This window comes from Mercenaria mercenaria, chromosome 10 (genome assembly GCF_021730395.1).
Source record: "Mercenaria mercenaria strain notata chromosome 10, MADL_Memer_1, whole genome shotgun sequence".
Classification (NCBI taxonomy): domain Eukaryota; kingdom Metazoa; phylum Mollusca; class Bivalvia; order Venerida; family Veneridae; genus Mercenaria; species Mercenaria mercenaria.
Genome location: NC_069370.1, coordinates 58,344,979 through 58,363,176, shown reverse-complemented (window position 1 = coordinate 58,363,176; position 18,198 = coordinate 58,344,979). Strand labels below are relative to the sequence as shown.

General features: G+C 36.1%; 1 protein-coding gene across 1 annotated transcript in view; it reads right to left on the bottom strand.

Moving 5' to 3' along the window:
• The window catches only part of LOC123560695 (activating signal cointegrator 1 complex subunit 2-like), a 59,455-nt gene that overhangs the window by 3,191 nt on the left and 38,066 nt on the right, over positions 1–18,198 (bottom strand). Inside the window, 2 exon segments of the mRNA XM_053516934.1 lie at positions 4,155–4,224; positions 14,840–15,058. Coding sequence (XP_053372909.1) covers positions 4,155–4,224; positions 14,840–15,058 — 289 coding nt within the window.

Sequence of the window (18,198 nt, the reverse complement as noted above, 5' to 3'; positions counted from 1 at the left end):
TTTGATTTGAACAGGTAACTTAGTTTTTGAACCAAGATGACCTATATTCAAACTTAACCTAGATTTCATCAAATCAAACAATATGATCAAATTTCATGAATATCTGGTGTAAATTGCATACACAAGGTTTTTTCTTTGATTTGACCTAGTGACCTAGTTTTTTACCCCAGCTGACCAATAATCGACTTCACCTAGACTTCATCGTGGCAATTAACCTGATTAAATTTCATGAATATCCAGTGAAAAATGCAGCCCAGATTGCACACACCAAGGTTTTCTTTGATTTGACCGAATGACCTAGTTTTAGACCTCAGATGACCCATATTCAAACTTGACCTAGATTTCATCAAGAAGAACATTCTGATCAAAATTCACGAATGTTCAGTGAAAAATGCAGCCCCTATTGCACACACAGAGTTTTTCTTTGATTTGACCAGGTGACCTAGGTTTTGGCCACAGATGAACCATATTAAAACCTGACCTAGATTTCAACAAGACAAACATTCTGATCAAATTTCATGAAGATCCAGTGTAAAATGCAGTGCCTATTGCATACACAATGTTTTACTTTGATTTGATCAGGTGACCTAGTTTTTGACCACAGATGACCCATATTAAAAACTGACCTAGATTTCAGCAAGACAAACATTCTGATAAAATTTTATGAAGATCAAGTAAAAAATGCAGCCTCTATTTCATACACAAGGTTTTTCTTTGATTCAACCAGGTGACCTAGTTTTTGACCCCAGTTAACCAATATTCGAACTTGACCTAGATTTCATAAAGGCAATCATTCTGATAAAATTTCATGAAGATCAAGTAAAAATGCAGCCTCTATTTCATACACAAGCTATGTGTGAACAGACGACGGATGACGGACATCGAGCAATCACAATAACTCACAGTGAGCATAAAAAAACAACAGGGCCATAAATGCCCTGTACTGCTTGCCTGATGCTTCCAATCTTTTCTAACTTACAGAAAGACAACAACTAGAAGGCGTTTTTGTCACAAAAACGTATGTCTCCCCCCTATGTATACCTTTAGCTCTGGCGGCCATTTTGTGCAGCGAAGCGGAACGTGTCAGCAAAACTAGGCTTAGTACTGATCACTCCTGTGAAGTTTTGTCGAAATCTGTCCAGCAGTTTGACCTGTGAAAGCCGGACAAGATTTTTCTATTTTTAGCTCTGGTGGGCATTCTGTGCAGCGAAGTGGAACATGCCAGTGCTATGCACAACTAGGCTTGGTACTGATCACTCCTGTGAAATTTTGTCGAAACCCAGCCAGCAGTTTGACCTGTGAAAGCCGGACAAGATTTTTCTATCTTTAGCTCTGGTGGCCATTGGAACGTGTCGGTGATATGTACAACTAGGCTTGGTACTGATCACTCCTGTGAAGTTTCGTCGAACTCCGACCAGCAGTTTGACCTGTGAAAGCCAGACAAGAATTTTCTATTTTTAGCTCTTGCGGCCATTTTGTGCAGCGAAGCTGAAAGTGTCGGCGATATGCAGAACTAGGCTTGGTACCGATCTCTCCTGTGAAGTTTCGTCGAAATCCGGCCAGCAGTTTGACCTGTGAAAGCCGGACAAGCTTAATGCAGACGGACGTGCCACCGAAATGAAGGAGGGGCCATTTCTTTTGTTATTTTCTTTTGTTGTATAGGGGGTCCTGGCCCTATAATATATTGTTAATGGATTGAAGCTATTGTTCTCTTTTGTTCTCTTTACAGTTAGATGGCCTCTCTGTCTTTTAAGTTTCTTGGAAGAACAGAAGAACAATTTGTCTCTCCCACCTATGGGGGAGACATAGTACTGACAAAGTTTAAAACAAATTTAGAACATGAATTACATTTCATTTTTAAAAGACATACATTCTGGTAAAGTTTCATGAACATCAGGCAGAAACTGTGACCTTTATAGAGTTAAAAAGCTTTTCTCTGAATTGACCTTGTGACCTTCTTTTTGACACAAGACAACTCAGTGTGAGATTAAACGTTACCTCAGAAAGATAAACATTCTGACCATGTTTCATATAGGTTAGGCCTCTAGCAGGTTACCAGCATTTTTCTTTATTTGACCTACCTTGAACTCATCATAAAAACAAACATTCTGACCAAGTTTCATATAGATCACATAGAAAATATTGTCTCTTGAATGTTAACAAGGCTTATCTATGATCTGGCCTTGTGTCGTAGTTTTTGATTGTTTGTTTTTAAGCTTATTTATAGTCGCCACCAGTAACTCATATGGGCAACTCCTCCAGAAGACAGTTAACAATCTTAGTGGGAGGATAGTGCAAGATACAGAAGACGCTCCTTTTCCAGAAGCTTCCCTGGTTCTTTAGCATGCCATGTGTAAAGCACCCATACACTGGACTCTTATCCCAATGTTAGTAATTTTCAGTTGGAGGAGCAGGGGCTCAAACTCATGACCCTTGATTTCGTAGTCAGACAGTGTTACCACTGGACCACTGTGTCCATTCTTGAGTTTTTGAACACAGATGACCCATTTTAAATTCTCACATGTATCAGGTAGCAAGTATTGCCTGTTTGTGATTTCAACTACAGACTTAGTTTATGACCTTGTATGACCTATTTCCTAACATGACCTTAATTTCATAAAGACAAATAATTATAAATCTGACCAAGTTTAAATAGATCAGGAAGTGAATATGGCCTCTGAAGTGTTAACAGGGGTTTTCTATGATTTGACCTTAACACCTATTTTTTTACCCAAGATGAAATAGTTTCAAAGCTGTCCTAGATTCCACAAAGACAAACATTCTTACCAGGATCCATAAAGACCAAAGAGAAAATTATAGTACTTCTTGAGTGTAAGCAAAGTTTTTTTTTCTATAATTGTATCTAGAGACCTAGTTTCTGAACCAAAATGTTCAAGTTTCCAAGTGGACTGGACTTTAAGATAAGCAATCTGACTATAGTTTATATAGATCAATGACATGAAGACAATAAGGTAACTACAGTGTTATCAACTTTTCTTTCCATGTTTTGAGATGGTGACCTAGTTTCAAACCTATACAAGATTTTATTAAGGAAAACATTCTGACCAAGTTTCATTAATATTGGGTAGGAATTTTTATACAGTATCTAGAGTCATAAAAGTAATTATAGCTTATAAGACTTGTATCGAGAAATATGCACAAATTCTGCAGCAGAAATACTGTGTAACTTTAGGAGCGCAATATCATTCCATGAAAGAACAAGTGCATATTTCTCAATGCAAATCTAATCGTCTTTTTATTACATACATATACTACACTTATAATAATTATACAATTGATATAAATTTGTTCTTTAGCCTGATTGAAACTGAAAACAGTGTCATTAAAGAACTTTTAAACGCAACAACATGCATGAAACTGATGTAACAAATGACATCAAATTAAGATGTCATGCACCCAATATGAAATCAGAACGTCAATATGGAAAAATATTGATGTTTCAGGTTCTACTGCAACTTAATGGAGTTTATGAGTAGGTAAAACAAGGCAGTCTGAAAGACAGCTAAATCCCCGTCACTGCTATGGATAGAGAAAGGGTAAACCTTTGACCTTTAGCTGTGACCTTGACCTTGAACTGACATGGCTGACTCATGAATTCTGCACATCGTCTTGATGAGGTGATCATTTGATCCAAGTTTCATGAAAATCTTTCAAAGGGTTTAGGAGATACAGAGCTCAAACCTTTGACCTTCAGTTGTGACCTTGACCTTGAGTTGACATGGCTGACTCATGAGTTCTTGATGAGGTGATCATTTGACCCTAGTTTTAAGAAAATCCTTCAAGGGGTTTAGGAGATACAGAGTGACACAAAATGGAAGGCTCAAACCTTTGACCCCAAGTTGTGACCTTGACCTTGAGCCAACAAGGCTGACTCATGGGTTCTGCACATCGTCTTGGTGATCATTTGACCCAAGTTTCATGAAATCCTTCAAGGTTTTTAGGAGATATGGAGCGGACACAAAAGTGTTACGGACAGACGGAATGAAGAAGGGACAGAGACCATTCCTATAACCCCCCACCACTTGTGGCGGGGGATTAAAAAATGTTAATGATGCAGGACAATGAGCACTGTGTAAAAAGTTTGACAGGTTTATCTAGTTATAAAAAGAATGCCTAAAATTATAAAAGCTTACCTCTGATTCTGAATGATCTTTCCTGTCTGCCTTGGTCTGACCACCCAGCACTCTTGGTGTTGTAAATGGTCTGAAACAAAAAACATACATATAGTAACAATACACACTCTCTGATATTAAATAAGGTCTGGAAAATTTCAGAATACATACAGAGTAAACACTCTCCTGTGAAAATTCTAGAAAACATAAGAATACAAATAGAGAAACAACACACACTATGTAATAATTTTAAAGAATTTTAAAACTATAGGAATACACAGAGTAACAATGCACACAGATATTATAAAAGGTCTAAAAATATAGGAATACATAGAGTAACAACATACACTCTTTGGTATTATAAAATGACAGCTAAATATAGATCATACAAATCAATAAACAAGAGCACCGCCAACAGGTGCCATTGCTCATCTGCAAGTGCTGGACAGTATGTAAGGAAAGAGTTACAGTTCAGAATTTCTTAGTACAAAAAGGGCCATAATTCTGACAAAATACAGTTTACAGTTATGGATATTGGCCTACATAGTAACCTAATGATCAAAAACAAGTGTGCAAAGTTTCAAAGCTTTAGCTCTTATAGTTTTTGAGAAAAGGTGGACCTAAACAAAAACAAGAGGACCATGATGGTCCTGAACCGCTCACCTCTTCCCACATGACCCAGTTTTGAGTATGACATCATTATTTGACATAGTGACCTAGTTTTTGAGCTCATGTGACCCAGTTTTGAACTTGACCTAGATATTATCAAGATAAAAATTCTGACCAATTTTCATAAAAATCCATTGAAAAATATGGTCACTAAAGAGGTCACAAGGTTTTTCTATTATTTGACCTATTGACCTAGTTTTCGAAGGTACGTGACCCTGTTTTGAACTTGACCTAGATATCATCAAGATGAACATTCTCACTTATTTTCATGAAAATCTCATGAAAAATATGGCCTCTAGAGAGGTCACAAGGTTTTTCTATTTTTATACCTACTGGCCTAGTTTTTGACCGCACGTGACCCAGTTTCAAAACTGACCTAGATATCATCAAGGTGAACATTCAGATCAATTTTCATGAAGATCCATTGAAAAATATGGCCTCTAGAGAGGTCAAAAGATTTTAATAATTTTAGACCTACTGACCTGGTTTTTGACCGCAGTTGACCCAGTTTCAAACTTGACCTAGATATCATCAAGATGAACATTCAGACCAACTTTCATACAGATCCCATGAAAAGTATGGCCTCTAGAGAGGTCACAAGGTTTTTCTATTATTTGACCTACTGACCTAGTTTTTTAAGGCACGTGACCCAGTTTCAAACTTGACCTAGATATCATCAAGATGAACATTCTGACCAATTTTAATGGAAATCCATTCACAAGTATGGCCTCTAGAGAGGTCACAAGGTTTTTCTATTTTTAGACCTGCTGACCTAGTTTTTGTCCGCACATGACCCTGTTTAGAACTTGACCTAGATATCATCAAGATGAACATTCAGACCAATTTTCATACAGATCCCATGAAAAATATGGCCTTTAGAGAGGTCACAAGGTTTTTCTATTATTTGACCTACTGACCTAGTTTTTGAGGGAACGTGATCCACTTTCGAACTTGACCTAGATATCATCAAGATGAACATTCAGACCAACTTTCATACAGATCCCATGAAAAATATGGCCTCTAGAGAGGTCACAAGGTTTTTCTATTATTTGACCTACTGACCTAGTTTTTGAAGACACGTGACCCACTTTCGAACTTGACCTAGATATTATCAAGGTGAACATTCTGACCAATTTTCATGAAGATCTCTTGAAATATATGGCCTCTAGAGAAATCACAAGGTTTTTCTATTTTTAGACCTACTGACCTAGTTTTTGACCGCACGTGACCCAGTTTTGAACCTGACCTAGATATCATCAAGATGAACATTCAGACCAACTTTCATACAGATCACATGAAAAATTTGGCCTTTAGTGAGGTCACAAGGTTTTTCTATTATTTACCTACTGACCTAGTTTTTGATGGCATGTGACCCAGTTTCGAACTTGACCTAGATATCATCAAGATGAACGTTCTGACTAATTTTCATGAAGATCTTGTGAAATATATGGCCTCTAGAGAGGTCACAAGGTTTTTCTATTTTTAGACCTACTGACCTAGTTTTTGACCGCACGTGACCAAGTTTCAAAGTTGACCTAGATATCATCAAGATGAACATTCTGACTAACTTTCATACAGATCCCATGAAAAATATGGCCTTTAGAGAGGTCACAAGGTTTTTCTATTATTTGACCTACTGACCTAGTTTTTGATGGCACGTGACCCAGTTTCGAACTTGACCTAGATATCATCAAGGTGAACGTTCTGACCAATTTTTATGAAGATCTTGTGAAATATATGGCCTCTAGAGAGGTCACAAGGTTTTTCTATTTTTAGCCCTACTGACCTAGTTTTTGATGGCACGTAACCCAGTTTCGAACTTGATCTAGATATCATCAAGGTGAACATTCTGACCAATTTTCATGAAGATCTTGTGAAATATATGGCCTCTAGAGAGGTCACAAGGTTTTTCTATTTTTAGACCTACTGACCTAGTTTTTGAAGGCACATGACCCAGTTTCGAACTTGACCTAGATATCATCAAGATGAACATTCTGACCAAATTTCATAAAGATCCAATGAAAAATGTGACCTCTGGAGTGGTCACGAGCAAAAGTTTACGGACGGACGGACGCACGCACGCACGCACGGACGGACGACGGACGACGGACACCGCGCGATCACAAAAGCTCACCTTGTCACTTTGTGACAGGTGAGCTAAAAATAACCAAGAAACTCAAATTTTCTAAGTACAAAAGGGGCCATAATTCTGACAAAATGCATATCAGAGTTATAAATCTTGGCCTACATAGTCACCTAACGATGATAAACAAGTGTGCAAAGTTTCAAAGCTGTAGCTCTTATAGCTTTTGAGAAAAGGTGGACCTAAACAAACATTTTAGCCAAGAAACTCAAATTTTCTAAGTACAAAAGGGGCCATAATTCTGACAAAATGCAAATCAGAGTTATGCTTCTTGGTCCACATAGTCATCTAATGATGATAAACCAGTGTGCAAATTTTTAAAGCTGTAGCTCTTATAGTTTTTGACAAAAGGTGGACCTAAACAAAAATTTTAACCAAGAAACTCAAATTTTCTAAGTACAAAAAGGGCCATAATTCTGACAAAATTCCTATCAGAGTAACTGTTACGGTTCTTGGCCTACATAGTCATCTAATGATGATAAACAAGTATGCAAAGTTTAAAAGCTGTAGTTCTTACAGTTTTCAAGTGTGTTTGTATAATGTAATGGTACAAGTACAGAGTAAGGTTTATATAAATATCAAGGCTCTAGCTATTATGGATTCAGGGAAGAAGATATTCAAAGTTTCTTTTATATTAGCCTATATTATATACATATCACACCATTTTTGAACCTAGGGCAATAATTTGAACAACTACCATAGACAGTCAAACCCTGATATCACACACCAAATATCCAAGAAACATCTGTGTAAAATTGTTTTAAAATTGGGCTTCTGTTTCTGACAAGAACATTTTTTTTAGTTTTCAATACATACAAATATAGGGAAAAAGCGATAACTCCCCTTGGCCACCAAGTTTTATGACAAATCAAAATGATTTGAACAATCTTGGTTAAGAGTGTGTGAAATTATTTTAAAATCAGGTCAGTAGTTTCATACAAGAATTTTTCACTATATACATAGAGGTGGCCATGTTTTTTGACAAATTGAAATAATCTGAATACTCTTGGTAGAAGGTTACATAAGGACTATTTGAGAGAATTTATTTCTAAATCTGACCAGTGATGTAAGAGAAGATGTCGTTTGAAGATTTTTCTATTTTTAGCTCTGGCTACCCCTATACTTAACCAAGCAGAAGCATTTGAAAAACTTTGGTAGAGAACCACCCAAGGAACATCCAGGCTAAGTTTCATCAAAATCCGTACAGTGGTTTTGGAGCAGATGTTATTTAAAGACAAGAGGACCATGATGGTCCTGAATCGCTCACCTCTTCCCACATGACCCAGTTTTGAGTATGACGTCGTTTTTTCTATTATTTGACATAGTGACCTAGTTTTTGAGCTCATGTGACCCAGTTTTGAACTTGACCTAGATATTATCAAGATAAAAATTCTGACCAATTTTCATGAAGATCCATTGAAAAATATGGTCTCTAGAGAGGTCACAAGGTTTTTCTATTATTTGACCTATTGACCAAATTTTTCGAAGGTACGTGACCCTCTTTGAACTTTACCTAGATATCATCAAGGTGAACTTTCTCACTAATTTTCATGAAGATCTCATGAAAAATATGGCCTCTAGGAGGTCACAAGGTTTTTCTATTTTTATACCTACTGGCCTAGTTTTTGACCGCACGTGACCCAGTTTCGAAACTGACCTAGATATCATCAAGGTGAACATTCAGATCAATTTTCATGAAGAGCCATTGAAAAATATGGCCTCTAGAGAGGTCAAAAGATTTAATAATTTTAGACCTACTGACCTAGTTTTTGACCGCAGTTGACCCAGTTTCAAATTTAATCTAGATATCATCAAGATGAACATTCAGACCAACTTTCATACAGATCCCATGAAAAGTATGGCCTCTAGAGAGGTCACAAGGTTTTTAATTATTTGACCTACTGACCTAGTTTTTGAAGGCCCCATGACCCAGTTTCAAACTTGACCTAGATATCACCAAGGTGAACATTCTGACCAATTTTTATGGAGATCCATTCAAAAGTATGGCCTCTAGAGAGGTCACAAGGTTTTTCTATTTTTAGACCTACTGACCTAGTTTTTGACCGCACATGACCCTGTTTCGAACCTGACCTAGATATCATCAAAATGAACATTCAAACCAATTTTCATACAGATCCCATCAAAATATGGTCTTTAGAGAGGTCACAAGGTTTTTCTATTATTTGACCAACTGACCTAGTTTTTGAAGGCAAGTGACCCACTTATGAACTTGACCTAGATATCATCAAGATGAACATTCAGACCAACTTTCATACAGATCCCATGAAAAATATGGCCTCTAGAGAGGTCACAAGGTTTTTCTATTATTTGACCTACTGACCCAGTTTTTGTAGGCACGTGACCCACTTTCGAACTTGACCTAGATATCATCAAGATGAACATTCTGACCAATTTTCATGAAGATCTCATGAAATATATGGCCTCTAGTGATGTCACAGGGTTTTTCTATTTTTAGACCTACTGACCTAGTTTTTGACTGCACGTGACCCAGTTTCGAACTTGACCTAGATTTCATCAAGATGAACATTCAGACCAACTTTCATACAGATCCCATGAAAAATATGGCCTTTAGAGAGGTCACAAGGTTTTTCTATTATTTGACCTACTGACCTAGTTTTTGACAACACGTGACCCAGTTTCGAACTTGACCTAGATATCATCAAGGTGAACTTTCTGACCAATTTTCATGACGATCTTGTGAAATATATGGCCTCTAGAGAGGTCACAATGTTTTTCTATTTTTAGACTTACTGACCTAGTTTTTGAGGGCACGTGACCCAGTTTCGAACTTGACCTAGATATCATCAAGGTGAACATTCTGACCAATTTTCATGAAGATCTTGTGAAATATATGGCCTCTAGAGAGGTCACAAGGTTTTTCTATTTTTAGACCTACTGACCTAGTTTTTGACGGCACGTGACCCAGTTTCGAGCTTGACCTAGATATCATCAAGGTGAACATTCTAACCAATTTTCATGAAGATCTTGTGAAATATATGGCCTCTAGAGAGGTCACAAGGTTTTTCTATTTTTAGACCTACTGACCTAGTTTTTGACAGCACGTGACCCAGTTTCGAACTTGACCTAGATATCATCAAGATGAACATTCTGACCAACTTTCATAAAGATCCCATGAAAAATGTGACCTCTAGAGTGGTCACAAGCAAAAGTTTACGGACGCACGCACGCACGCACGGACGCACGGACGGACGGACGACGGACACCGCGCGACCACAAAAGCTCACCTTGTCACTTTGTGACAGGTGAGCTAAAAAGCAGAACAGGGTGATCACAATAGCTCAGCTTACCTGAGCTAAAAATACTAAGACATAATGGCCTAACTAAACTAAAGGAACCAGCGTGGGAGCCATCTGGTCTAGTCGCTAATGGCTGTCAGGTATTTGAACACTAATTTTTCACTTTGCATGGCAACAGAGGTCTAAATTAAAGCAAGTTTCTGTTTAAATTTCATTGTGGATGTATTTGTGACATTTTGGTAGGAAAGATAGGAGATCAGGTTGTATTTGGTGAAGTGATTCTCAGTTGTAGTATGAGTAGTACTGCCAGGTCACAGCAGTGTGATTTTGATGTCAGTTTACAGTAAGCAAATGTGACCAGAGAAATCTCTCTTAGAAGATACATGACCCCTACTTTTCTCTTCATTTTATATCAGTTTTATCATCTCTTTAAAATGAGGTAAGGATTTGTTCCCTGAAATGGGTCTAGCTATGTTTGGTAGCTCTTTAAAAAATGTCAGTTTTATATAGAATATATAGGGAAAACTATTTAACTGGTTGTGACCTAATCACACACTTCTCAGGAAGATACAATGAGTCATAAAATTAAACCAACAGCATAACAAAATCTGACCTAAGTAGCCTTGACCTTTAAGATATCTAACCCTAAATAAATTAATGTCTGCCTTATGTGAGGGGTACCTAGCTTTTAAAGGCTGATAATGCCTATGTTTAAAATGTGGCTGCCAAATAAAATACATTAATTTCTTGTTTAATCCTATTTCTGATAATTACTTTATTTAACATTTGTCAAAGGTTTAAATATTGCTGAATATACTAGAATGATTTATCAAAGCTACTGTTTTTTTTATTACCTCCCTTGAATGATCTACGGTAACTATAACAGTTACTGTACAATATTAAAAACAGCACTTTTCTAACCATGTAAGTAAGCATAAAATCTATTTGGAAAGCTGTTTATAATATCTGTTTTTAAAATAAAATTATTTTACCTTTAACTAGAAGATATTTGAACTTTACAAAGACTAACCCATAAATGAGATTTGATGACAATAAGGGGCAGTAGTTCAGAAGATATAATGACTTTGATAAGCTTGCCATTAAAGTTTAACCTGAAAGCAACTACAACCCCATGGCAGACAGGATATTAGCCCTCCTAATTCTTTGAGTAGTTGAGCTTAAAATCCATTTCTTCACAAACACCTATACATCATTATGGTAATCATTTGTGAAAATAGCACAGCTTCAGACTTCATTCACAATACTGGAAGAAAAGAAACATGGAAATTCCACGAAAACCAGGTTTTCAAACTTTACATCACGCCAACAGGTTCTGTTTGAAAGAGGACATGTTCTATTATACATATCTGACTGCATCCAATCATGCCATTCAGAAGTACAGATATAAGAAATGTAGACGTGTCATTGCCATAATTTATGTTATTTATGACTCTTTGATAAAAGCTATCTACACACTAAGTTTGCTGACAACAGGTGTACCCAAACTAAAGATATTGAGTGGAAGCCATTTTTCAATTTTTAGTAACAGTAACCCCAAATATCATCAAATGCTAAGTCTTCAGATAAGTATGCTGCACACCAAGTGTGGTGACAGTAAGTAAGTCCAAACTAAAACTATAAACCGGAAACCACCTTTTTGATGATCAAATTGAGAAAAAAAATCTAATTTTAGTAACTGTGACCTTGACCCAACGGCATTAAAAAGATCTTTTTATCATAAAAATTTGGTTCTCAGTTGGGTTTGGACTGCTACCTTTCCATTCCACATCACATAAACTAGCTTTGGCGCATTGCTCTAAACCACTATGCCATGGTGGAATTTTCTAAATATGAAGATTAATTAAGTTATGCTGACCTTGAACTTGACCCCACTGACCCCATATACAATCCCAACCTTGGTTTTTCTATAAGCTACCTATAGGCCAAGTTTAATTTCAATACATCATTGCAAACTAAAGTTATTCAGTGGAAAATGTTTTTTTCTATTTTAAGTAACAGTAACCTTGACCTTGACCCAAGTGATCTCCTATGCTCTCCAAAACACTGTCTCTAGCTAGCTACCTATATACCAACTTTCATTTGAATCAGTCACTTCTAATTTAATTTATTAAGCTGAAACAAAAAGTTGACACCACCATCCTCCCGCCCAATGACATTCGCCAATCTAATAACCAGTTTTTTAGAAGACCTGCTTAAAAATATGAAACAAGCCTAGTAGACCAATGAAATGGCTGCGTATTCCCATTCTATCCAGAAATTTTGATCCCTACTGGGTTGAAAGTACGAAGCTCGTGGATCCAAGAGTATTACCTGCTAAATCTTATATTTTTGTGTTATTTGCTGTCTCTGGGTCACAATGCATGATCTCAATGATTTTGGTTTGATATCGTACTATTGCTGCACGTTTAGTGTGTAGTCTTTAATGCCTTAAGACTTTACATATAAACTTAGGATCTATGTTGCTTCTTTTTAAAGAGGCATACATATATTGGATATGTCTAAGGTTATCCTCATCTTTGGAGTTGTTTCACTTTCGCTCTCTGTTCTGCGGCACTATATTGTTAGTGCCCACAGTAATTATTATGCTGGTGGAGCTAGAGGCAAGTGTAAGGTTGCATAGATAGTTGCCGATGCTGGATTTACTCCCAGAGGTGGGATTCATAGTTGGAGTTGCTGCAGAGCAGGTCTCCATGGCCCAAGTGGGGTTGCTTCTAGTATGATGTGGCTGGGTGTGAGCCATGGAGGACATGCTCCCTAGTTGGTTAGATATCTTCCCTGACCGGTTTCGTTCAGCAGTTGTGAACTTCTTCTGAGGACCTGACCGTAATGAGTAGGCAAGTTTGGTTTGCATTATGTGGTGTGAAGCTGCATTCTGCTTATATACTCTCTGGTGCCGGTATGAGGTCGGTTTGGCTTTTACATGGCTTTCTGGGATACTCCTGGTGCCGGCTAGTAGCCTAGTAGACCAGCTGGTAGGTCTGCGGATCAGTATAAAGAGGCCACAGGTTTGAGTTCCAACCTGGTTACATATTATTTTTCTCTAGATGTGATATTTAGTGCAAACATGGGATTTTGATAACATAAAGTCGTACAGCACCTGTAATTAATTTTTAGTCCTCAAACATTACAGATATCAAGTTCCTTAGGGAAGTCTGTTATGGTTATAGACACCGGTTGGGGAAAAAAAGGTGGACAGTTTCTTAGTCAATAGCACAAAGGAAATGTATTCTGAGGACTCTTAGGTTCAAGTCCAGATCTGGCTGCATATTTTTCTCATCAAGTCACAAAAACTTCCAACTAACTATGCCAGATAATTAGTGAGTTTGACAAAAATAACTAAGTGGTTTGTTTTTTAAATGAAACAAGCTGTTTTTTCCTGAATAAGTGCCAAACTGTCAAAAAATGAATCATAACATATTCTGATCTAAATTACAGATAAAAATAATTACATAAAAGGACATAAACCAGGTGTTGTATTAACAATACATATAATTCTTTTACTTTCATAATAAATTTAGAGTTTTGCATTATAATATACTATATTCATACATTTACAACTATTTTTCTTTCTGTCTAGTAATAAATTTACATTTTTGTGTAATTATGCACTATAACTGTACAATGACTTCAAACTTATGCCTCACTTATTTGATTAAACCAGCATGCATTGAGGAAACAAGTTTTTTTCTTTTACTAAAATAAGTAGGTTACCCTGTCTTATAGGCAATCCATCTTATATGTGACTTGTGAGTAAACACAATAATAAATAATAACTAAAACCATTGTAACATGATGTAGGTCTGTAAAATATATAGAAAAGTCATTGGTGCCCGATTCTTTTACAGCTGCCTTTTCTGGTATGACTAAACTTTTACAGTGCTTTCCTCACAGGTCCCCTATTTCTCTGTCCATGCAACTGCATCACAGACTGCAGGCACACCAATATTTACTGTACCATGTCATGCAGTGCATAATTAACCTCTTTTAAAGAAACTGCAGACAAACAATGAACCAAGAATGTTTTAGTTTGCTCTGTGCTCTAAAAGCACCTACTAATAAGGTTAAGAGAATTTCATTAGGAGCACTTTCAGCAGCTGTTGTATTTCAAAACAGATTATTTTTGTTGTGTGTAACATAACTTATTTTTGGTAAGAAGATGTGTTATAACAACTGGCTATACACGGTTTTCGTATCACAGAAATGCTCTAAAGTACTGAAAAGAAGTGTAAGATTGACTTATTTACATGAAATGAAGACAAAACTGACTTATTATAATGTAACCTTTACATGGAAAAATGGCAGGCAAGGGATGTAACTTATGAATATCACACAAATCCAATATGCTATCCATAGTACTTGCCATCTTAGAAATTCAGTTTAATTGTATTCTATCATTCTTCACCTTCAGGTAGTAGGATAACATGTAATCCAAGATTTATACTATTCATTAAAAAAAAAAAAACCCACAAACTGCTATGCCAAATAAACCAACTTATTTATACTGCTGTACCAGACTAATGTCCCTCATTGTCTTATTTGTGGATACAAACATATCTAAATGAGTTACAACTTATAGAATAACTTTCTGCACTTACCTCACAGTTGTAAGTTCATCTGCTGAATCAGCGTCATCAGCACCAACAGCATTAACATCATATGTATCATCATACTCATCATCGTACATGTCTCGTGTGTATTTATCGCCACCATCGTCAATAACCACTTCTTGTATAACACCATAGTCTTTGCTTATTGCAGATTTAATGTCTTTTAATTCGGACTGGTCACCTATACTGACATTCTCTGTTTTGCCACTGAAAATGAAAGAGTTTCAATACTATTTTGAGATGAAAAACATGATTTTTCTCCCTTGAAATATATACACATTTCTACAGAATACATACTAAATTTGTCTTTTTTTAAGTAATTTGAATATCTCCAATGAAAAGTATCTTACTTTATAGAATAAATTAAACAGCAAAGTTAACAAAAGCAGTTTGTTAAACACATATGCACTCCCCACCCACCCTATGAGAACCTGCCTGAAGAAACTGGGTATCTTAGTTTCAGTCTTAACCGTTATCATGCTGGACATGATTGATTCTGCCTTTGCGACCAGTGCAGATCATGATCAGCTTGCACATCCATGCAGTCTGATCAAGATCTGCACTGTTTGCCATTTACTCAGTATCTTTTTAGAAAGCACCCCTTTTAACAATTAATGGTGCTGACAGACAAGTTCATTATAGAAATTTAGCAAGATAAGTGTTAAGTATGCTATGACCTTGACCCTTGACCTAATTATTTCAAAAACAATAAGGTCATCCAAAGACTACAGGAGATCTTCCTTCAAAGTTTTACTGCTGTAGATCCATGTGCCTGCTAGTAATTAATATGTATTAACTGTTTTTTGTCTCAAATATGACAAGCATTTAAAGCTGCATGGTAATTAGCAAAAGGCTCAATGCATAGTTTAGGTATACCAGAGGGCAGGAAGCTACACCAGAATAAATATGCAGGTCTAACCAACTAGGGGGTCTATGGGCATGCTTCCCTTGAAAAGTGTTGTTTTTTTTCTTGAATGCAAGAGCATTTTTCAAAGATCAATGTGATGTTTTGAAAACACCATTCAAATAAATAACATGCAGACCCAGGCCTACAGTGCCTAATGTAAGTAGAGTTATGTGTAGTGTTCTAGGTGGTTCAGTCTAACAGATATACCAGTGCTGGAAATTAAATAAAATGGTAATTTATGCAGAAAAGCACATCTCCCACAGAAAAACAAGTTTGTTTATAACAATCAACTATGGACAGTAAATAATTATTATAGCCTATATAACTACAACACACAAGATAATTTGAATAATCAGCTGTCTGCTCCTATTACATGACATTTAGTGTAAACAAAAGTCAGAATTACATGACATTTAGTGTAAACAAAAGTCAGAATTACATGGAAACTTATTCAGACCATAAAAGAATAATGTAAAATTATCATTATGTGAAAGTAAAATGTTACAGGACATCAATCAAGACTTGATATCATCTAGCATGTCATTTGACATCAGGTGTAAAACACTTAAGAACTTTACATTTAATAAAGTCATGTTTGGAAGGTGATTTATTAAAATCACCTTCTCTATGTAACCACGCAAAATCTAATCAGAAATAGACTGTCTCACAATTGTATCTATCCGCTGTACAATGTAGTTCAATGCCGAATAATTTACCACTGACGTCATTATAGTTACAGACCGGAAAATTTGGCCTACTCTATCACCACCTTTGAGGCAGCCGTGGACCACAAACTTACCTATGTACAAATCTCGTGATATTGTTTATGAGTGCCCTCTACTGATTGTTTACCTTCACAACAGTGTCACCGGTTACTTTCAGTTTCTGTTCAGCAAAGTTTTTCAGCAAAAACATGTTCAGACCAGTGGTTAGTACCATAATTGAAAGTTTTACAACAGTTTTTAACAAAATCTTATGCATGATACACTGATATGACATTTTGTTTGCCATTGCGTCTTAATGATCAGTATGTTCGTCTGCAAAACAAAAAGTCACATGACCACTTCCTGTTAATTTCTTTTCAACTATGGAACGCTGAACAGGCTTTCCATAATTTGAAAAAAATGAGTGATTCTCATAATAGTACGATATAATGGCGTGACCTATTCTTTACCCAGTTTCAACATGGCTGCTTGTAGTTGACGTTTTTTGCCACATAAAATGACATTTCCCTTGAGGAGAGGGATTAAATGATTGCATATTGATGAAATATACCAGTAAGTTGTATATTCTTTATTGCACTTAACTTGAAACATTAACTAGATCGATACAATGGGGTTCCAGGCTATACCAATTGCGCAGTAATTTACTACGAATAACTATTGGCTGCATGCCTTTACTTAACATCTTTTTACTTTACAGGGGGTTTGAATGCATAACTGTATATTTCATCAAATTGTAGTATGGCTAGCCGAATCAAATCCTATATATGTTGGGTTTCTAACTATCAAAGTGCTGTTAGGGCTTGTGCCATTTTTGGAATGGATTATTTTCATACACGTACTAACATAAATCACCTTGCATCAGTACTGTACTATCAGTACTTTGATTTAATAAGGCTTGAACCATAAATGTATTAGTGAAAACAATGTACTAATAAAATAAATCATCACAACTCTTTTTAGATATTCAGTTTGTGAAATTCATAGTACAAATGTAACAGAACGTCAGAGCAGAGAGCTACCTTTTGCTATTATACATTATATGTCACAACAAACTGTAAATGACTTTAAACGTCATCATAATATCTTCTTTATCAGCATAATGATAAATGCAAAATATCCAAAGTTTTGAAATGAAATGCTAAACGGAACAAAATTATTCAAACTTTTAAAAGTATTTAAAACTAGAAATATCCATAAATGTTTATGTGAACTTAACAAATGTGATATTTTATGTAACAATAAAGTTCAAACGTTAACAATAATGTTTTAAACTTGAAAGGTCAATTTATTCTCAAAGAATTTTAACACCAATCATTTTATACATAAGTTTTACTTAACCTTTAGCCTGCTGGCGGCATGTGATTCTGCCTTTGCGACCAGTGCAGACCATGATCAGCCTGCACATCCGTGATCATGGTCTGTACTGTTCGCTATTCAGTCAGTAAATTTTCAGTGAACACCCCTTTGATAAAAAGTGGTACAAATTGAAAGATGGGCCAGTCCATTTTAGAAACATAGCAGTGTAAAGGTTAACTTTCCTAACGGAATTTAAGTTTTCATTGAAGTTAACACCTTACTGTATAAAAGTACAAGAGCTTTTTGAAAAACATATCTGTCTCAATGATGGCCAGTCAAAGGTGTGTGGATATGTAATATACAGTTTAAAGCCGTAATCTTGACTGTTTACCTACTGACCACAAAAACAACATGGGTCA